Here is a 23,415-nt window from a genome sequence, read left to right as displayed (position 1 = left end):
AGGCTTGACGAACAAAATGAACTAGCAAGAGACAAACAGAGAACACAGGTATAAATACACTGGCGATAATGGGGAAGATGGCAACACCTGGATGGGGGGGAGACAAGCACAAAGACAGGTGAAACAGATCAGGGTGTGACATCTGCAGAGTATTGTCTACGTTGTTCTGTTCTGCAGAGTACTGTCCACATGTTGTTCTGTTCTGCAGAGTACTGTCTACGTTGTTCTGTTCTGCAGAGTACTGTTCACATGTTGTTCTGTTGTTGGGTTAAATTGGATTTAAAGGTGTTTTGTGTTCACATGTAGTGAGACTTTTGTTTGTTCAGGAGTCAGAGCAGAGAAGTGCTATGATGAGGAGAGGGAGAGTACGTGATGGAGGAACAGAGATAGAAAGCCAAAGAGTTGTTTTCCTTTTTTCTCTTTGTTCAGCGAAAGGGGGAGGTCCAATATGACCATTACCCAATGTGTGAGAAAAAGAGAGAGAGGCAGGGAGGGAGGGGGACAGAGTGACCTATGGAATGTACTAAATCATTACAAAGATAGAGGCACAGATAGGGTGAAACGAAGAAAGAGAGGACACAGGGAATTTATGCGAAAAGTCTTATCAGCAGCATTATGTGGTAACTAAATGCTCTCACTCACATACTTCTAAAGAAACTGATGCAAAATACACTTATCGCTGTAGCTGTCTCTCATATAGACACATGCACACATACACACAACCCAGCTCTCAGGATGCCTAAGATATGGGCCTTTATTACGGATTTCTTCACCTACGAGACGACCAAGTCGGTTGTGGTGAAGAGCAGGTCTGTTGGAATCATCAACCGCGTCGTACAACTACTCATCATCATCTACTTCCTATGGTCTGTACAACCTGTTTTTGCCTCTGTGTGTGTGTGTGTGATAATGTTGACCTCTCTTCTTCATCTCCTTTCCTCTCTCCAACATTCTAGAACTCTTGTTAATAATCCTCCTTCATTCCCCCCCCCCCCCCCGTCCTTCTCCACAATCTTCACCTCCATCTATCTCTCTTTCTGTTGTCGTTTAGTTGGGTCTTTTTACACGAAAAGGCGTACCAGGTGAGAGACTCGGGCATCGAGTCTTCTGTCATGACCAAGGTGAAGGGCTTCGGTTACCATAACAACCGTGTGATGGATGTGGCGGACTATGTCGCCCCTACACAGGTCTGTGACACCCTGACCCTGACCGTGACCACTAACCCTTGACCCTAATCTGAGACAACACCAAAGTTATACTGCAGCGCAACCGTACTTAGTTACTGTACACAACCTGTATATTGTACACTCCCCTCCTTATTTTTGCTCGATACTCATTTTGGATTTGAGATAAACTGTTTTATATGAGGTGGTAGTACAGAATGTCACCTTTTATTTGAGGGTGTTTTCATACATATCTGTTCTACTGTTTAGAAATGAAAGCACTTTATGTATCTAGTCCCCCCATTTGAAGCTGTCATAAGTATTTGGACAAGTTCACTTATAGTGTATTAAAGTAGTCAAACGTTTTTGGATTGTATTGTGTCCAATAGAAATTAATGATAAATAATGCACAACATTTTTTTATATTGGTCCCATGACTTGAATGGGATTTGTGCCACAAATGCTAAAACGTTAGCATGTGGAAACAGTGCCAAGGAAACTAAACCAAAGCATGAATTGCTGTCATGTCTTGTCCATAGACTGCTTACGGGGTAAGGAAACCATAGTCATTTTGTAATTTGGGTGAAGTATCCCTTTAATACATTATAAGTGAATTTTTCCAAATACTTATGACACCTTCAAATGGGGGGACTAGATAAACAAAATGCTTTCATTTCTAAATTAAATGAAAATAACCTCAAGTAAAAAGTGTCAATCTGAACTGTTGCCTCATATAAAACATTTGATCCCAAAACAAAAATTCTGGAGTATAAAGCCAAATTAAAAGTTTTTGCTTCACTGTCCAAATAAATAAGTAGGGGAGTGTAACTGTGTATACTGTGCAATATACAAAATATTGATTCAACTTTTGATTAAATGATCGCAATATGTAGGCGGAGTTCACTCAGTTGAAACATACCCGAACAGTCTTTTGATACTTGATATAAAGTGATTGAGCACTTAGTGGTGGTCATTTTAAACACTTAAAGGGAAATGTTTTGTGTGAGGTGATGATGGAAAAGTCCTTTGGTTGGGTGGAAGAAGTGGCTGAGTGGCTCGTGATGTATAGCTACTACGTCGGTTTACCATTAGCCCAACAAACGGGTTGAACAATTACAAACTCATGCATTGGTTGAGGCTTTGAGATGATTTTAGCAGTAGGCCTGATATGTTGCCTTGACGATGTTTAGGCTAAACTGTTGGTTTTGAATATGATCTGACAGGGTGCCGCAGTGTTCTGCATCATCACCAAGCTCATCATCACAGAGAACCAGTTCCAAGGATTCTGCCCGGAGGTGAGTCCAGTCCAGTATACATGTACCTACCTGCTCCAGCACTCTATACCAGTGGTTTTTGTTGTAGCCACAGACAAGCATATCTGATTCTACTTGTCAACTCATCATCAAGCCCTTGACACGTTGAATCAGGTGTTTTTGTCTGGGGCTACAACAAAAAGGTGTGCTGTTGGGGGTACTCGAGGACCGGAGTTGGGAAACACTGCACCTATGCCATGTTTATAACAATACAGTGTACTCTACTCTATGAAGTCCCGGCCATTACCACTGACAAAAGCCAAGGCATTTCATATTGGGTGGTGACAGAGTTTCTGAGTTTCTGTATGTATCAGGCCTGCCTCTATGTGCGTATCTGTACTGTCTGTGTTCAGAGTGAAAGCAAGTACAAGTGTGACACGGATGAAGAGTGCGACAAGTATTTGGGGAGCTCCACTGGAAACGGTGAGTGCCTCTCTTCTCTTCTTCTTTTCTCCATCATTCCCGTGCTGGGACTCCATTGTTTCTTTCTCCTCTCTCTCTCTCTCTCTCTCTCTCTCTCTCTCTCTCTCTCTCTCTCTCTCTTGCTCACTCTCTTTGTCACTACATCCGCCGAAGTCGGCCCCTCTCCTTGTTCGGGCGGAGTTCAGCGGTCGACGTCACCGGCTTTCTAGCCATCACCGCTCCATTCTTCAATTATCCATTGGTTTTGTCTTGTTCCATTCACACCTGGTTTGCATTCCCCAATCACACTACATGTATTTATTCCTCTGTTCCCCCTCATGTCTTTGTGTGTAATAATTTTGTGTGTTACTGTACGTGTTGTACGCACTAGGCTAAGCGTTTGTTATTTTCCGTGTGTTTTCACAAAGCTTATTTGTATTGCTATACATTTATGCTGTGTGACATTTGTGCGCGCTATACACTTTGCCTTGTTGGCTGGAGGAGGTTTTTGACGCAGCTGCGTCCATCTGTTTATCTCTCCTGCCGTAATAAAGTGTGCGCCTGTTCACAATTCTCTGCTCTCCTGCACCTGACATCACCACAAGTACGCACACGCCTGACACTATTTCTCTGTCTCTTTTTCTCTTCTTCTCTCCCTCCCTTACTCACTCTCACTCTCTATCTTCCCCCAGGAATAATAACTGGTGCCTGTGTGAACTCCTCTAAAGGACGACGCTGTGAGATGGAGGGTTGGTGCCTTGCAGAGGACGACAAAGTCAACATGTAAAACCTTTATCTCATTATAGAAAAACCCTTGAATGAGTATGTGTCCAAACCTTTGACTGGTACTGTATATATATATATACAGTGGGGAGAACAAGTATTTGATACACTGACGATTTTGCAGGTTTTCCTACTTACAAAGCATGTAGAGGTCTGTAATTTTTATCATAGGTACACTTCAACTGTGAGAGAAGGAATCTAAAACAAAAATCCAGAAAATCACATTGTATGATTTTTAAGTAATTAATTTGCATTTTATTGCATGACATAAGTATTTGATACATCAGAAAAGCAGAACTTAATATTTGGTACAGAAACCTTAGTTTGCAATTACAGAGATCATACGTTTCCTGTAGTTCTTGACCAGGTTTGCACACACTGCAGCAGGGATTTTGGCCCACTCCTCCATACAGACCTTCTCCAGATCCTTCAGGTTTCGGGGCTGTCGCTGGGCAATACGGACTTTCGGCTCCCTCCAAAGATTTTCTATTGGGTTCAGGTCTGGAGACTGGCTAGGCCACTCCAGGACCTTGAGATGCTTCTTACGGAGCCACTCCTTAGTTGCCCTGGTTGCCCTTAGTTGCCCTGGCTGTGTGTTTCGGGTCGTTGTCATGCTTAGGTTTAATTTGTCTAATCTTAGCAATTTCTTCTTAGCTAGCTACATAGCCGTCTTTGTATCAAAGATAATTGCGTAATTATCGTATTTCGTCGTCCTAACGCAGTCTACACTGCTATCTGCCATCTGCCCAGCAGCTAGCCAGCTAGCAAACATCCACCGTCTACCGAATAGCAGCACTGTAGCAACTATTACACCCAACTGAACGACTTGATTAGTGTAGTGTTAGCTAGCTACATAGTTGTCTTTGCTGTCTTCGTATCCAAGATAATTGTGTAGTTTAGAGTGTGTAGTTTTAGAGTGATTATCTTAATTTACCGAGGCTAGCTAGCCAGCTGTCTGTCGTCCTTAACGTAGGAGACACTGCTAGCTAGCCAACAGCTAGCCAACGTCTACCGAATAGAACTTCTGCACTCAACAACCCGGTCGCATTCCGCTTCGCTCCACAGGTAGTATCACATTTTCATTTCATTTCATTACAGTACAACGGTTTGATTTGTTTGATCGTAGCTAGCTACATAGCTAGCTACATAGCCGTCTTTGTATCAAAGATAATTGTGTAGTCTAGAGCGATTTTCTAGGTTAGCTAGCCAGCTATTGTCGTTCTCTTAACGCAACGTAACGTAATCAACACTGCTAGCTAGCCAGCTAGCCCCCGAATAGCAGCACTGTAGATACTATTACACTCAACGGAACGACTTGATTAGTGTAGTGTCAACAACGCAGCCACTGCCAGCTAGCCTACAAAGTCAACAACTGCCAGCTAGCCTACAAAGTCAACAACGCAGCCACTGCCAGCTAGCCTACTTCAGCAGTACTGTATCATCTTAATCATTTTAGTCAATAAGATTCTTGCTACGTAAGCTTAACTTTCTGAACATTCGAGACGCGTAGTCCACTTGCCACTCCAATCTCCTTTGCATTAGCGTAGTCTCTTCTGTAGCCTGTCAACTATGTGTCTGTCTATCCCTGTTCTCTCCTCTCTGCACAGACCATACAAACGCTCCACACCGCGTGGCATCGGCCACCCTAATCTGGTGGTCCCAGCGCGCACGACCCACGTGGAGTTCCAGGTCTCCGGTAGCCTCTGGAACTGCCGATCTGCGGCCAACAAGGCAGAGTTCATCTCAGCCTATGCCTCCCTCCAGTCCCTCGACTTCCTGGCACTGACGGAAACATGGATCACCACAGATAACACTGCTACTCCTACTGCTCTCTCTTCGTCCGCCCACGTGTTCTCGCACACCCCGAGAGCTTCTGGTCAGCGGGGTGGTGGCACCGGGATCCTCATCTCTCCCAAGTGGTCATTCTCTCTTTCTCCCCTTACCCATCTGTCTATCGCCTCCTTTGAATTCCATGCTGTCACAGTTACCAGCCCTTTCAAGCTTAACATCCTTACCATTTATCGCCCTCCAGGTTCCCTCGGAGAGTTCATCAATGAGCTCGATGCCTTGATTAGCTCCTTTCCTGAGGACGGCTCACCTCTCACAGTTCTGGGCGACTTTAACCTCCCCACGTCTACCTTTGACTCATTCCTCTCTGCCTCCTTCTTTCCACTCCTCTCCTCTTTTGACCTCACCCTCTCACCTTCCCCCCCTACTCACAAGGCAGGCAATACGCTCGACCTCATCTTTACTAGATGCTGTTCTTCCACTAACCTCACTGCAACTCCCCTCCAAGTCTCCGACCACTACCTTGTATCCTTTTCCCTCTCGCTCTCATCCAACACTTCCCACACTGCCCCTACTCGGATGGTATCGCGCCGTCCCAACCTTCGCTCTCTCTCCCCCGCTACCCTCTCCTCTTCCATCCTATCATCTCTTCCCTCTGCTCAAACCTTCTCCAACCTATCTCCTGATTCTGCCTCCTCAACCCTCCTCTCCTCCCTTTCTGCATCCTTTGACTCTCTATGTCCCCTATCCTCCAGGCCGGCTCGGTCCTCCCCTCCCGCTCCGTGGCTCGACGACTCATTGCGAGCTCACAGAACAGGGCTCCGGGCAGCCGAGCGGAAATGGAGGAAAACTCGCCTCCCTGCGGACCTGGCATCCTTTCACTCCCTCCTCTCTACATTTTCCTCTTCTGTCTCTGCTGCTAAAGCCACTTTCTACCACTCTAAATTCCAAGCATCTGCCTCTAACCCCAGGAAGCTCTTTGCCACCTTCTCCTCCCTCCTGAATCCTCCTCCCCCTCCCCCCCCTCCTCCCTCTCTGCAGATGACTTCGTCAACCATTTTGAAAAGAAGGTCGACGACATCCGATCCTCGTTTGCTAAGTCAAACGACACCGCTGGTTCTGCTCACACTGCCCCACCCTGTGCTCTGACCTCTTTCTCCCCTCTCTCTCCAGATGAAATCTCGCGTCTTGTGACGGCCGGCCGCCCAACAACCTGCCCGCTTGACCCTATCCCCTCCTCTCTTCTCCAGACCATTTCCGGAGACCTTCTCCCTTACCTCACCTCGCTCATCAACTCATCCCTGACCGCTGGCTACGTCCCTTCCGTCTTCAAGAGAGCGAGAGTTGCACCCCTTCTGAAAAAACCTACACTCGATCCCTCCGATGTCAACAACTACAGACCAGTATCCCTTCTTTCTTTTCTCTCCAAAACTCTTGAACGTGCCGTCCTTGGCCAGCTCTCCCGCTATCTCTCTCAGAATGACCTTCTTGATCCAAATCAGTCAGGTTTCAAGACTAGTCATTCAACTGAGACTGCTCTTCTCTGTATCACGGAGGCGCTCCGCACTGCTAAAGCTAACTCTCTCTCCTCTGCTCTCATCCTTCTAGACCTATCGGCTGCCTTCGATACTGTGAACCATCAGATCCTCCTCTCCACCCTCTCCGAGTTGGGCATCTCCGGCGCGGCCCACGCTTGGATTGCGTCCTACCTGACAGGTCGCTCCTACCAGGTGGCGTGGCGAGAATCTGTCTCCTCACCACGTGCTCTCACCACTGGTGTCCCCCAGGGCTCTGTTCTAGGCCCTCTCCTATTCTCGCTATACACCAAGTCACTTGGCTCTGTCATAACCTCACATGGTCTCTCCTATCATTGCTATGCAGACGACACACAACTAATCTTCTCCTTTCCCCCTTCTGATGACCAGGTGGCGAATCGCATCTCTGCATGTCTGGCAGACATATCAGTGTGGATGACGGATCACCACCTCAAGCTGAACCTCGGCAAGACGGAGCTGCTCTTCCTCCCGGGGAAGGACTGCCCGTTCCATGATCTCGCCATCACGGTTGACAACTCCATTGTGTCCTCCTCCCAGAGCGCTAAGAACCTTGGCGTGATCCTGGACAACACCCTGTCGTTCTCAACCAACATCAAGGCGGTGGCCCGTTCCTGTAGGTTCATGCTCTACAACATCCGCAGAGTACGACCCTGCCTCACACAGGAAGCGGCGCAGGTCCTAATCCAGGCACTTGTCATCTCCCGTCTGGATTACTGCAACTCGCTGTTGGCTGGGCTCCCTGCCTGTGCCATTAAACCCCTACAACTCATCCAGAACGCCGCAGCCCGTCTGGTGTTCAACCTTCCCAAGTTCTCTCACGTCACCCCGCTCCTCCGCTCTCTCCACTGGCTTCCAGTTGAAGCTCGCATCCGCTACAAGACCATGGTGCTTGCCTACGGAGCTGTGAGGGGAACGGCACCTCAGTACCTCCAGGCTCTGATCAGGCCCTACACCCAAACAAGGGCACTGCGTTCATCCACCTCTGGCCTGCTCGCCTCCCTACCACTGAGGAAGTACAGTTCCCGCTCAGCCCAGTCAAAACTGTTCGCTGCTCTGGCCCCCCAATGGTGGAACAAACTCCCTCACGACGCCAGGACAGCGGAGTCAATCACCACCTTCCGGAGACACCTGAAACCCCACCTCTTTAAGGAATACCTAGGATAGGATAAAGTAATCCTTCTCACTCCCCCCCCCCTTAAAAGATTTAGATGCACTATTGTAAAGTGGCCGTTCCACTGGATGTCATAAGGTGAATGCACCAATTTGTAAGTCGCTCTGGATAAGAGCGTCTGCTAAATGACTTAAATGTAAATGTAAATGCTGGAAGACCCAGCCACGACCCATCTTCAATGCTCTTACTGAGGGAAGGAGGTTGTTGGTCAAGATCTCGCGATACATGGCCCCATCCATCCTCCCCTCAATACGGTGCAGTCGTCCTGTCCCCTTTGCAGAAAAGCATCCCCAAAGAATGATGTTTCCACCTCCATGCTTCACGGTTGGGATGGTGTTCTTGGGGTTGTACTCATCCTTCTTCTTCCTCCAAACACGGCGAGTGGAGTTTAGACCAAAAAGCTCTATTTTTGTCTCATCAGACCACATGACCTTCTCCCATTCCTCCTCTGGATCATCCAGATGGTCATTGGCAAACTTCAGACGGGCCTGGACATGCGCTGGCTTGAGCAGGGGGACCTTGCGTGCGCTGCAGGATTTTAATCCATGACGGCGTAGTGTGTTACTAATGGTTTTCTTTGAGACTGTGGTCCCAGCTCTCTTCAGGTCATTGACCAGGTCCTGCCGTGTAGTTCTGGGCTGATCCCTCACATTCCTCATGATCATTGATGCCCCACGAGGTGAGATCTTGCATGGAGCCCCAGACCGAGGGTGATTGACCGTCATCTTGAACTTCTTCCATTTTCTAATAATTGTGCCAACAGTTGTTGCCTTCTCACCAAGCTGCTTGCCTATTGTCCTGTAGCTCATCCCAGCCTTGTACAGGTCTACAATTTATCCCTGATGTCCTTACACAGCTCTCTGGTCTTGGCCATTGTGGAGAGGTTGGAGTCTGTTTGATTGAGTGTGTGGACAGGTGTCTTTTATACAGGTAACGAGTTCAAACAGGTGCAGTTAATACAGGTAATGAGTGGAGAACAGGAGGGCTTCTTAAAGAAAAACTAACAGGTCTGTGAGAGCCGGAATTCTTACTGGTTGGTAGGTGATCAAATACTTATGTCATGCAATAAAATGCAAATTAATTACTTAAAAATCATACAATGTGATTTTCTGGATTTTTGTTTTAGATTCCGTCTCTCACAGTTGAAGTGTACCTATGATAAAAATGACAGACCTCTACATGCTTTGTAAGTAGGAAAACCTGCAAAATCGGCAGTGTATCAAATACTTGTTCTCCCCACTGTATCTCCCTCCCCCGTTCTCAGGCAACCAATGATGGAAGTGGAAAACTTCACCATCTTCATCAAGAATAGTATCCGCTTCCCTATGTTCAATGTTACCAGGTGAGTCCCACACACCTCCCATTTCTGGGGCTGTAATGGGCAGACCTTTATGAAGTTGTGCTTGAGTACTTTCAGGAGGTCTCACCCATATCCGCGGGAAGTTGTTTTGAGTAGTGAGGCTAACAATAAAATCAAAATTCCTAATGTGATGAGTACCCAGAGCATAGGACAAGATTGGTTAACAGTATCACTGCAGCCTCAGTTAATTTAACTCATGGCTGTTTGCAAAACAAAGTCTGTTGTGTACAGCACACATTTCTTTGTACTGCATAATTACAACAGGTGTGTGAGAGAGAGAGAGAAAACAAGAGGGGCGTTGTAACAAAATAAGGTTAACACAAGATTGTGCCTAATAAAAACTGAAGGGGGAAAAAACGGTTTCATGAACATAAACAGCTATGCGAGACATCTTGGAGAAAAGCCCTCACCTCGATACAGCACCGACGGGCCGCGACCTGTGTTGCTTTCTAGTGGGCTCATAAGCAGTATGTATACGTGTTTGACGTGGGCCGGAGCAGGCCTGTGAGCCGAGGGAGAGAGAGTGACATGTTCCTTATTTGATATTGGTCCCTTTTCGCCAAGTTTAGAATTGTGAATTGAAAATAGAAGACTATTGCGAGCACTGCTCCAGGTCACTTGATATTCACCTTAAGGGGAAGAGGGACAGGAAGAGGAAGAGGAGGGAGAGAGAACCAACTCAAACGAAACTGTCTATTGCACAGCAGAGCATGTGTCGGAATCCAACCCCCCTCAACTGAATAGATAAGGGCATAAATCATGAGCACATCACTTACAAAACAGGTGCTGAGCGCTCTCCATGGAGAATCGGGCCGGTGCCACCCAACTAAATCTAGCAAAGTGAATTCATTTATCACCAAAGCCTCCCACCAAAGCACACATTCAAAAACAAAATCTCAACAAACCACAACATAACACAAATGCGTTCAAGAAGAGAAAAAGCACAGTTGACACATGTTTTTAGCCAACACCATATTATCCACAACCCACTGGGCACACCACATCATTTCAACGTTTATAATTGGGTAATATTTGGTTGAGACGTTGATCAATGAGATTACAACCATATTCACCCATTCAAAAAGACAGCCAAAAGTTAGTTGAATTTCCAGTGTGCTTTCAACCATCTAAAAGCACAACCAAATTCCAATGGAAAAACAATGTCAGATTTTTGTTTAGTTGTCATATTAACATACTATCAGTGCTTTTTCAACCATTTATAAGCACAGCAAAGTTCAAATGGGAATACAATGTCAGATATTGTTTATTTATACAATCACTGTGCTTCATCTAATACCAGAACCAAATGACCTGGATTGCGGTTGAGATTACATAAAAAATAGATGGAGCAAGTGAACAATACCATTTGAGATTCTGCACAGATTATTATTTTAAGAGCACAAGGCGAGACCCAGATGCAGACACGGGAGACAGATGGTTTGAGTCTCTGATATTTATTATAATCCAAGGCGTAGGCAAGAGAATGGTCATGGACAGGCAAAAGGTCAAAACCAGGTCAGAGTCCAGGTGGTACAGAGTGGCAGGCAGGCTGGAGGTCAGGGCAGACAGAATGATCAGGCAGGCGGGTTCAGAGTCCAGACAGGCAAGGGTCACAACCGTGAGGAATAGCAAAACAGAGAGAAGGAAAAAGCAGGAGAATGGGGAAAAACACGCTCGTTGACTTGACAATCAAGATGAACTGGCAACAGGCAAGCAGGGAACACAGGAATAAGTACCCAGGGACTACTGAGGAAAACAGGTGACACCTGGAGGTGGGTGGAGACAATCACAAAGACAGGTGAAACAGATCAGGGCGTGAGTTACAGCAATTGTGAAGATCTCCACAGACCTGCGATGACCTATGCATTCTATAACATGCACGCTTTATATGATTGCATAAGACATTTTATAGTTACAGAAAGCTCAACATGTGGCCATGAATGTGTTACTCATTTTAAGGTTGAATGTTTCATTCATTTGTAAGAGCCTTAACTTTAAGATATAAAGTTTATTTTTATTTTTGTAAATGTATAAAACATTTACAACTGAAATACCACATTTACATAAGTATTCAAGCCCTTTACTCAGTACTTTGAAGCACCTTTGGCAGCGATTACAGCCTCAAGTCTTCTTGGGTATGAAGTTACAAGCTTGGCTCACCTCTATTTGGGGAGTTTCTCCCATTGTCCTGTAGGAAGGTGAACCTTCGCCCCAGCCTGAGGTTCCGAGGGCTCTCGAGCAGGTTTTCATCAAGGATCTCTCTATACTTTGCTCCATTAATCTTTCCCTCGATCCTGAGTAGTCTCCCAGTCCCTGCCGCTGAAAAACATCCCCAATGCAGGATGCTTCCACTAGCATGCTTCACCGTAGGGATGGTGCCAGGTTTCCTCCAGATGTGATGCTTGGCAATTAGGCCAAAGAGTTCAATCTTGGTATCATCAGACCAGAGAATCTTGTTTCTCATGGTCTGAGAGTCCTATAAGTGCCTCCTGGCAAACTCCAAGCGGGCTGTCATGTGCCTTTTACTGAGGAGTGGCTTCTTACTGGCCACTACCATAACGGCCTGATTGGTGGAGTGCTGCAGAGATGGTTGTCCTTCTGGAAGGTTCTCCCATCTCCACAGAGGAACTCTGGAGCTCTGTCAGAGTGACCATCGGGTTCTTGGTCACCTCCCTGACCAAGGCCCTTCGCCTCCGATTGCTCAGTTTGGCTGGGGGGCAAGCTCTTCTTCCATTTAAGAATGATGGATGCCACTGTGTTCTTGGGGACCTTTAATGCTGCAGAATATTTTTGGTAACCTTCCCCAGATCTGTGCCTCGACACATTCCTGTCTCGGAGCTCTACGGACAATTCCGTCAATCTCATGGCTTGGTTTTTGCTCTAACATGCACTGTCAACTGTGGGAACTTATATAGACAGGTGTGTGCCTTTCCAAATCATGTCCAATCAATTTAATTTACCACGGGTGGACTTCAATAAAGTTGTAGAAACATCTCACGGATGATCAATGGAAATAGGATGCACCTGAGCTCAATTTCAAGTCTCATAGCAAAGGGTCTGAATACTTATGCAAATAAGGTATTTCAGTTTTTATTTTTAATACATTTGCAAAAATTTCTAAACCTGTTTTCGCTTTGTCATTATGGGGTATTGTGTGTAGATTGGTCCATTTATTTAATTAATTTTAGAATAAGGCTGTAACGTAACAAATTGTGGAAAAAGCCAAGTGGCCTGATTACTTTCCGAATGCACTGTATCTACTGCTTGGATGGTTCCATCTGAGCACCTGGTTTAATCACATTCTTTAACAACATTTTCTGGTTGAGTTGGAGATGTGAATGCAACATATAATTTGTTAACTTGTCAACTAGTTAACGGGCTATTTACTGTTCCAGTTTGTCTATAGGTTAATAATTGATATGTTGGATATGCGTCTCCATCTCAACCAACAATCTCAGTTAAAGAAGACTAAAGAAGGTCCTATTCTTTAACTTAGATTTTTGGTTGAGATGGAGAAGTGGATCCAACATATCAATTATTCATTTGTTGAACAACTGGATATAAAGCCAGACTAAAATCAGTGGCAGAGATGGAACTATCCAAGCAGAAGACACATCTCCTTCAAATGTTGTTATTTGGTTATGTTGACAACCAAACACAATTCAATGTCACTAAATGTCATTACATTTAAAATCAACCAGAACTTAAAACCCTAGGCCTATATGTAAAATATAAACGCAACATGTAAAGTGTTGGTCCCTTGTTTCATGAGCTGAAATAAAAGATCCCAGAAATGTTCCAAACGCGCTAAAAGCTTATTTCTCAGACACTCTTATCAGGCACTCTTATCAGGCACTCTTATCAGGCACTCTTATCAGGCACTCTTATCAGGCACTCTTATCAGACACTCTTATCAGGCACTCTTATCAGGCACTCTTATCAGGCACTCTTATCAGGCACTCTTATCAGGCACTCTTATCAGGCACTCTTATCAGACACTCTTATCAGGCACTCTTATCAGACACTCTTATCAGGCACTCTTATCAGGCACTCTTATCAGGCACTCTTATCAGGCACTCTTATCAGGCACTCTTAGACCCTCTTATCAGACACTCTTAGACCCTCTTATCAGACACTCTTAGACCCTCTTATCCAGAGTGACTTACAGTAGTGAGTGCATACGTTTTCATTCGTACTGGTCCCCCGTGGGAATCGAACCCACAACGCTGGCGTTGCAATTTCCATGCTCTACGGGGCCATATATGAACTGTAACTCAGTAAAATTGTTGCATTTTTGTTCAGTATAGTTCAATTCTGGGTTGAATTGAAACAATAGCTGTTGATGACTTTGCAAATGCTATATAGACCTAAATAGTATCATTGATGACATATGTAATGAAGTATGGTTACATTTAATTTGCTCTGTTAAACCTACCCTGAGGAGGCTGGTGGGAGGAGCTATAGGAGGATGGGCTCATTGTAATGGCTGGAATGGATTAAATTGAATGGAGTCAAACATGTGGTTTCCATATGTGTTTGATATCTTTCCATTCATTCCATTGCAGCCATTACAATGAGCCCATCCTCCTATAGCTCCTCCCACCTTCCTCCTCTGAAGACAGCACATTAACGGCCCTGCTACACTACACCATCGGGTGTGGCTTTGCTGTCAGACATCAGCAATTGAGGGTATGCTTCCTTTGAAATCAATGAAAGCTGCTATACTGCCCGTGTTGCGTCACATCCAATGGCAGCGACCAAGCTCGACAATTGCGGAGGTTACATTTCTGATGGCTTGCCGGTAGTCATAAAACACCAAATGTGGCCTTGCGCTTGGGGGTGATTCTGATGAAGGCCCTCATCAGGGCATGTTAGTCTAATAGAGCCCCACATTGGAAGTGTCATGATACCCATAAAACCTAGCGGTCAAACAGGGAAATGGTTCCAATCGTTTTTCCAACATTCATTTTTCCCATAGGGAAAATAGGAAAAAGGAAATAGGAAAAACACTTAAAATAATGGCTGTGTTTCATGTAGGCTTACTCTGGCATGACGTTTTAAAAACTGTGTAAATCTCTCCAGGACAAGGTGACTTTTATCAATATATTCGGCTCGATTTGCTCTCAGATTCAAAAATAGTAATTAGCATCAAAGTAGACATCATGCAAGACAAATCCCTGCAAGCTCCTGCACATCATCTCTAGCTGACACCTTTGTTAACAGGTATTGCGTCAATTTCAAACTTGCACAAGACAGTTCACAGAATTGTCAATATAAAGAAATGTATTCATTACTAAATTTAGATAGTTAATCCAGAGATTCTTACCTTTGCCTCGATTCCTCAGTCTCATCCAGATCATCATGGCATTTGTAGTTCTTTATTATAGCCTCATTAGCAGCTATTTGGCATTTAATATTAGGGGGTAAATACAGGCGAATATTAATAAAAAGTCACCTTGTCCGAGAGAGATTTACACGTTATCAAAACATCACACCAGGGTCAGCCTACACGAAACACAGCCCTTATTAGAAGTGTTTCTAAAATCCCCTATGGGAAAAATTAATGGTGGAAAAACGATTGGAACCATTTCCTTGTTTGACTCAGGGGCGTAGCCAGAATTTTGAGGGGATAGGCCTAGAAAAATTTAGATAGGCATTTTTTTCTACTTATTTATTTAATTTATTTTGCAACGCTCACCGTATATTATTTAAGAATACAATCGTTTTACACTAGTGCATAGTACTAGGAGCAACCTCGTTACATATACAAATAATTACCTGTCCCAGCATATTAAAATAAGACAGTAACTTTAGATCAGTTGTCAACTTGCCAACAACATAAAACTTATCTTCAGATGCACTTTAATCTCGATGGGCAAGCAAGCCTATATTTGATGTTACAATTTATACCACGGCGGGCAGTAGTACTATAAAATGGTACCTTACCTTTAGAAGACGTATCATACGGCGTGACCTACATCACAAGGCGCAGACGGCGAGGCTTTGAGTTGAATATGATGATGATTTCATCATAATCCAATGTATCTGTCAGTTCACGCTCAAAAGACAGCAAACTGAAGTAGTTCAGCCAGGCGCTTGTCATTGATGTGCGAAGATTATTTATTTATCCTAGTTGTTGTTGAGAAAAGTCTCTCCACACTGCATGATGTCATTGGAAGTGTGACAATGATCCTTAACAGAGAGTTTATATTAGAGAAAATATCATCAGGGCAGCTGTCAAGTACACTCATTAGGGAGGAGAAGTCACTCTTTCCCATGTTCATTTTGCGACTGCTGAATAAAAACAGTGAATTCAGCATCCTCAATTGATTTTGCATAATGATCGCATGTGATCTTCAGCTGCTCTTTAAGGCCACAGGTTTGGGATTCTTTGGAATAAGAGTAATTAAAACATGCTAATAATGGATTTTTGAGTACACCAAAAAAGGTATGATAGACCTCTACTGGTATACCGTCAAGCCCTTGTGTTTTTCCACACTGAAAAGATTTTATTGCCTCAAAAAGTTCCTCTTCTGTAAGTTGGCCTTCACGCAGGTCTTTGTGTAAATTTGTTAATTTTACATTATTATTAGGAAAGAAATCCTTACAGTTAACATCATTCAGTGGAAAAGGAGGAGGCTAAAAAGAAAACATATGCTTAAAATATTTTGCTTCCTCTTTCAAAATATAATTTGGTGAATCATGGATAACTCCATTTGTAACGAGTTTCTGTACATTCTTTTTGGTAGAATTTCTATGTATTTTTCACCATTTTCCATCCAATTCGCATTATTTTTGTAATACATTACACTTGATCGTTCTTGAATAAGTACCTCCATTTCTTTTGTTTTTCCTCTAACCTATTTTGTGCCTCTATAGTACAGTTTCCGTTACCATCTACCTGCGCTGTTACTTCCTCTATTTCCTTTATTAGTCTCATCTCTTTTGACCTAAACTGCTTTAGTTTTAATGATGAGTGTTGTATTGAATGGCCTCTAAAAGTACATTTGAAAGTGTCCCATACAATACGGGGATCTGCTGTACCTATGTTGTACAAATAAAGTTAATTATGAAAAAACCCAGCGGGGTTGCAGTTCTTGACACACTCAAATCGGTGCGCCTGGCACGTTCAAAGGTGCTTAAATCTTTGTCTTGCCCAGTCATCCTCAATCCATGTCTCAATTGTCTCAAGGCCTAAAAAACATTATTTAACCTGTCTGCACCCCTTCATCTACACTGATTGAAGTGGATTTAACAGGTGACATCAATAAGGGACCATAGCCTTCACCTAGCTTCACCTGGTCAGTATATGTCATGGAAAGAGCCATTTAGTACACTCAGTGTAAGTATTGGATGTGTTTTAACCTTGAGTTGTCTGTGTCATTCGTTTAATAACATTTGATTTTAATACAAGCCTTGGCTGTCATCTCCTCCATGATGAGGTCATCTCTTAGTGCCCTGACCCGTTCCCTCAGCACATTTGCAGATTTTAGTGCTTTCCTGTCAACTCGTTGCCCTCTCTTTTCTGCTGAAGGGGATTTGGCTCTATCGCTCACGTTTTTACCTTCCCTCTCTCTCCCACAGAGGGAACTTCCCATCATCCCTGAATGCGACTTATATCAGGAGTTGTACGTATGACCCGGAGCACAACCTCCACTGTCCCATCTTCAAGGTGGGAGAAGTGCTGCGCTACACAGGACAGAACTTCTCCACCATCGCTCAGACAGTGAGACCTATCTCCTCCTGTCTTCCACCTCTCCATCTCTCTCCCCGAGAGTCTCCATCTTTCTTTCCTCTACTCTCCCTCTATCTATCTCTCTCTTCCTCACTTCTCCCTCTCCATTTTATATATCTCCAGTCCCACATGCTTCTCCCTACATTTTCTCTTCCCTCTCCTCACTTATCTCCCCGTCTCTTCCCTCCATCTATCTCCCTCTACCAGGGTGGAGAGATTGCGATCAACATTGAATGGCAGTGTAATCTGGATGAGTCAGAAGAGAGATGTGAACCACACTACTCCTTTACGCGACTTGATGCTGTGTTTCAGAAGAACGGCATCTCTAAGGGATACAACTTCAGGTACTGAAACCCTTTTCAGTTTAGTGTCGTTCAAGGGAATCCCCCTCTTTCTTCCTCCTTCTCCCTTTCTTCTGTCAGGTCATTTTCCACCACCTTTTTCTCCTCTCCATTTTCCTTACCCCCTCTTCCTCGTTATAAAGCTGTGTTCATTGACACTGTCTCCTCCCTCTATCTCCCTCCACAGATTTGCCAACTATTACAAAAATGAGAACGGGACGGAGTTCCGCACTCTCCACAAGGCCTACGCCATCCGCTTTGACATCCTGGTCACTGGCCTCGTGAGTGTGGATTAGGGTGTGTGTGTGCTTTTGTACCTGTTATCTGTGTATCATATGGGATTAATCTGTTTCTGTTCTTTCAGGCAGGGAAGTTCAACACAGTTCCTACTCTGATCAACGTAGTGGCAGCCTTTACCTCTGTGGGACTGGTAAGGCTTCTGTACTCAGACTGTATGTTTTAAAAGGAGGCCATGCAATACGTTTTGAATGTTACCACCATTAAAAGCAAATACAGTAAGCTCCAAAAGTATTGGGGCAGTGTCAAATGTTTTGTTATTTTGTCTCTGTAATGCAGCAGCACTTTGGATTTGAAATTATACAATGACTATGATCTTAAAGTGAATAGTTTTTAACCACTTTTTTCTCCCCAATTTCCTGGTATACAATTGGTAGTTACAGTCTTGTTCCATCACTGCAACTCCACATGGACTCGGGAGTGGCGAATGTCGAGAGCCGTGCGTCATCCGAAACATGACCCAGCCAAGCCGCACTGCTTCTTGACACAATGCCCGCTTAACGTGGAAGCCAGCCGCACCAATGTGTCTGGGGAAACACAGTACACCTGGCTACGTGTCAGCATGCATGCACCCCGGCCCGCCACAGGAGTCGCTAGAGCGCGATGGGACAAGGAAATCTCGGCCTGCCAAACCCTCTCCTAACCCGGACGGCGCTGGGCCAATTGTGCGCTACCTCATGGGTCTCCCAGTCACGGCCAGCTGTGACACAGCCTGGGATTGAACCCAGGTCTGTAGAGACGCCTTAAAACGCTGCAACACTCGGGAGGCCCCACGAAAATTGATTTTAACCTACGGGATCGCCCCCCCCCCCCCCCCCCCCCCCCACGGGACGGTTGAGCTAACGTAGGCTAATGTGATTAGCATGAGGTTGTAAGTAACAAGAACATTTCCCAGAACATAGACATATCTGATATGGGCAGAAAGCTTAAATTCTTGTTAATCTCAATGCACTGTCCAATTTACAGTAGCAATTACAGTGAAAGAATACCATGCTATTGTTTGAGGAGAGTGCATATTTGGGCAGTCTTGATGCAACATTTTGAACAGAAATACAATGGTTCATTGAATCAGTCTAAAATGTTGCATCTAGTGGCCAAAATCGAAATTGCACCTAACCTGGAACAATACATTGTGACCTTTCTCTTGCATTTCAAAGATAGGGGGGGGGAAGAAAGAAAAAATGCATGTTTTTACTATGTATTATCTTTTACCAGATCTAATGTGTTATATTATCCTACATTCATTTCACATTTCCACAAACATCAAAGTGTTTCCTTTCAAATGGTATTAAGAATATGCATATCCTTGCTTCAGGTCCTGAGCTACAGGCAATTAGATTTGGGTATGTCATTTTAGGTTAATTATCTTTGATTTTCCATCTTTATTATTTCCCCCTAAACTTACCCCCACCCCCCACCCCCCTAATTTGAGTAAACTAATGGACAACAATACTTAGGCTTCTACTTCCAGCTTATACAGTTGAAGTCGGAAGTTTACATACACCTTAGCCAAATGCATTTAAACTCAGTTTTTCACTATTCCTGACATTTAATCATAGTAAAATTTCTCTATCTTAGGTCAGTTAGGATCACCACTTTATTTTAAGAATGTGAAATGTCAGAATAATAGTAGAGAGTGATTTATTTCAGCTTCTATTTCTTTCATCACATTCCCAGTGGGTCAGAAGTTTACATACACTCAATTAGTATTTGGTAGCATTGACTTTAAATTGTTTAGCTTGGGTCAAATGTTTTGTGTAGCCTTCCACAAGCTTCCCACAATAAGTTGGGTGAATTTTGGCCCATTCCTCCTGACAGAGCTAGTGTAATTGAGTCAGGTTTCTAGGCCTCTTTGCTCGCACATGCTTTTTCAGTTCTGCCCACAAATTTTCTATAGGGTTGAGGTCAGGGCTTTGTGATGGCCACTCCAATACCTTGACTTAGTTGTCCTTAAGCCATTTTGCCACAACTTTGGAAGTATGCTTGGGGTCATTGTCCATTTGGAAGACCCATTTGCGACCAAGCTTTAACTTCCTGAATGATATCTTGAGATGTTGCTTCAACATATCCACATCATTTTCCTTCCATGATGCTATCTATTTTGTGAAGTGCACCAGTCCCTCCTGCAGGAAAGCACCCCCACAACATGATGCTGCCACCCCCGTGCTTCACGGTTAGGATGGTGTTTTTCGGCTTGCCCATCCTTCAGCTACAGTACCCTCAACCCCTCCCATCTATCTCTGAAGACCATCCAGTTTTGATTTCTAGCTGCCATATATTTTTAAACTATGCTGTAATGTTTCACAAAAGTGTCTGAACCTTTCTATTCTCATAGTTTCTACCGATTGTAAATTAAAGACAAAATGTTTTGCTAAGAGCATTATATTATTGAACAATTGACTATGACTTTTGAAATCACCCAGCAGTGCTAATTGCATAGTTAGCTCAAGGTAAATGTTGTAATTCTTAAGTCATTCCTGAACCTGCAACCAAAAACAAGCTACTGTACATAATATGGGCATAACCAAGACTATGGGCTGTACCAAAACAAGTGAGCTAGTGATTCTGTCTCTTCACAGCAAAATCTGCAGAGCTGGGATGGTTGTATCCCTCATAGATATAACATAATTTTGGTTTCAATACATTTTTTTATTCATTTCAATTGAAAAAGTTTTGAATCTGGCGTCGTTTTGTGTATCAGTTCATAAACCATGTGCCATGGAATCGATTAATCGAAAATCTCTTCCCAACTATTTTGCAACCTGTATGGCACAGCTGTACATTTTTTGGTCCTTAAATTAAACCAGTATACTTTCTTATTTATCATAATTTTCTTTAACCAATTTTGGTCTTTAATGTAGGTTCCTTACCTTGTCCCCCTTCCACTTTCAATTTTTGTGTTAATGCTGCAATTAGTTGGTTATAATTTTGAATAGAGCAGACATTTCCATATATTTTTGTTAGCTGCATGTGCGCCATAAGTAGCAACCAACTTTCTTTTCCATCTATTTTAGGGTACCAAAGGTATTGGGACAAATTTGCTTATAAGTGTATTAAAGTAGTCAAAGGTTTAGTATTTGGTCCCATCTGTAACTTTCTCTCTCATCATTATTCACGATTCAGTCAGGAATATCCATAATCATAGTAGCATCCACATTATTGTAGATGTGTTTTGAAACATATTATATTCTTATTTACAGTAAAAGTGACTCCAAAATGACACAATACATTATTTCCCATTAATTTCTATTGGGCACAAAATAATTTGAAACACAACAAAAACAAATGCATCCAACAAGTTTGTAGAGTCACAAGCTTGATGTAATAATTGCGTGCTAGGAATATGGGACCAAATACTAAACTATTGACTACTTTAATACACATAAGTGAATTTGGCCTAATACTTTTGGTCTGCATAAAATGTGGGGACTATACACAAAAAGTGCTGTAATTTTTAAAGGGTCCACTTGGTATGGATGAAAATATCCTCAAATTCAAGCTGACAGGCTGCACCATTTTCCTCATATTCATTGTGTCATTTCAAAGTGCTGGAGTACAGAGCCAAAACAACAACAAAATGTGTCACTGTCCCAATATTTTTGGAGCTCACTGTATTTCACGATTCGTTAAGTCAACTTGTATAACTCTTCGTTCTGACTGGCTGCAGGGTACGGTCCTCTGTGATATCATTCTTCTGAACTTCCTGAAGGGGGCAGACCAATACAAAGCCAAAAAATTTGAGGAGGTACTGTTTTAATTACTCAGATAAAAGTATATTGTTTTGTGTTATATATCGTTTGTGTGTGGGAGAGAGAGGTGAAGAGCATCTGCAATCTGTCTTATTCTCTCTTTCTCTCTACTCCATCTTCTCTCCCTCTCTTCCTCTCCCTCTGTTCCTCTACCCCATCTTCTCTCCCTCTCTTCCTCTCCCTAGGTCTCTGAGTCACAGATACAGATATTACTCTCTCTCGGTTGCAGCCAGCTTTCAATCCAACCAGAGGAGAAGATTTCAGACGACTCGGGAACTGTCTCCCTCTGCCTGGACCAGCAGCTTTGAGTGATTTGAGGCAGGGTTTGTTAGAATTTAATAGGGATTTATTTGTATTTCATTTTTTTATTTCCTAGTTGTACAGAATTAGGCAAACCATGATTGATGGCACACTCCAGCACAGTAGATGGCGGTGTGCACCTTAAAATTTTGTTTGAGGACCGCCATTATACAGAAGAAGAAGCTTTGAGTGACAGCCCACATCAACCCAACGGCAGAGAGGAAGATCCTCCCACACTTCCTTAGTTCATCAGCAGCTGTTGATATGTTCCATGTTCATGTGGGTGAAGCAGTGGCGATTTTAGCATGTAAATCTTGGTGGGGCAAACTCCCCAAATTGTTTTTAGATGTATGCCAGCAAAGACACTACACAACACAACACTTAACAATACATGAATTACACTATCACGGCGACAAGCGGTGCCCGCAAACTGTTAGGGCCTACATAAAGATGTCCCAACAGCAGAGCTTTCTTTCCAGCACCATGGAGTGAATCCTTACCACCGCTACACCTGGCAATCAGCGGAGCCTTGTCTGGCAGCAAAACAATTAATTCAGCCTTGTTTACTGCCTTTAAAAAAAACATAGCTGATAAAACAAATGTGGTTTCTACTGACAATTAAGATGTCCAAACTATGGCATAAGGGAACGACGAGCGGATAATAGGCATTCCGTAATATCGATTAAGACATTAATGACCAAGCGGCGACGGAGGTAGTCAATACAACTATGTTCAGCACTTTTGAAATGTACAGCGACAGAATGCAGAACATGGGCTGCTCTTGCAGAATTTTCCCTGTACACCAAGTCAGAACTGTAGGATAAATGAAGGGGGCATATAAGCAGACAATGAAACCTCTTACAATATTAGATTATATTTCTCAAAAGCAGGTTATAGGCTACATGTGCAGCACCACCGAGACAGAACAGTAACATTAGGCGAAATTAGAGGTGAAAATAGACCAAATTATTAGGGTGAGGAACATGGGCTACTGACAGCTTACGACACAATATACACTTAGTATTACTTCCTTAGCTATAGTATACATAGCTCCCTTGCATATTACATAATTTATGCAGCAGCATACAAGACATTTTTGGACTCACCTTGGCTTGTGATGTGCTCACTTAAACATGAAGGTGGCACAGCGTTTTTGTCATCAAACTTTGTCATCAAAGTCTGGCATTCTTTGGATTTATGGTGGGAACTCACAGCCACTCCATTGAATAGCTGGCTACTGGTTGCATTGCAATGCTTGCAGTTAGCCACTGATTCCTTCCAAACAACTCATTGTTGAATTTGCGATTTCCAACTTGTGTAATCTTTATGTCAAATGGCCGATGAGCACCGATACGTTTTATCTATAATTTCTCTTAATTATTTCTCTTCATATGACAAAGATTAAAAAGGATTTGCCAGTAGATTGCTGACTTGATTCGTGATGATGAATGCTAGCT

The 23,415-nt window shown here is 43.5% G+C and overlaps 1 protein-coding gene across 2 annotated transcripts; it reads left to right on the top strand.

Moving 5' to 3' along the window:
* The first annotated feature begins 550 nt into the window (after positions 1-550).
* LOC139574333 (P2X purinoceptor 3-like) lies at positions 551-23,381 on the top strand. Of its 2 annotated transcripts, XM_071398820.1 has the most exons (12): positions 551-866; positions 1,052-1,187; positions 2,387-2,458; positions 2,830-2,899; positions 3,571-3,661; positions 9,441-9,518; positions 17,121-17,262; positions 17,479-17,615; positions 17,800-17,893; positions 17,977-18,042; positions 21,577-21,654; positions 21,844-23,381. In XM_071398820.1, the coding sequence occupies exons 1-12, from the start codon at positions 661-663 to the stop codon at positions 21,964-21,966; spliced, it is 1,293 nt and encodes a 430-aa protein (XP_071254921.1). In that variant the 5' UTR covers positions 551-660; the 3' UTR covers positions 21,967-23,381. The 2 variants fall into 2 exon arrangements, with proteins under 2 accessions (XP_071254921.1, XP_071254922.1); XM_071398821.1 differs by lacking the exon at positions 9,441-9,518.
* The last annotated feature ends 34 nt before the right edge of the window (positions 23,382-23,415 follow it).

Source organism: Salvelinus alpinus, chromosome 4, assembly GCF_045679555.1.
Source record: "Salvelinus alpinus chromosome 4, SLU_Salpinus.1, whole genome shotgun sequence".
In the NCBI taxonomy this organism is placed as follows: Eukaryota; Metazoa; Chordata; class Actinopteri; order Salmoniformes; family Salmonidae; genus Salvelinus; species Salvelinus alpinus.
Note: the sequence above shows the minus strand (reverse complement) of the source record. Positions and strands in the feature narration are given on the sequence as shown.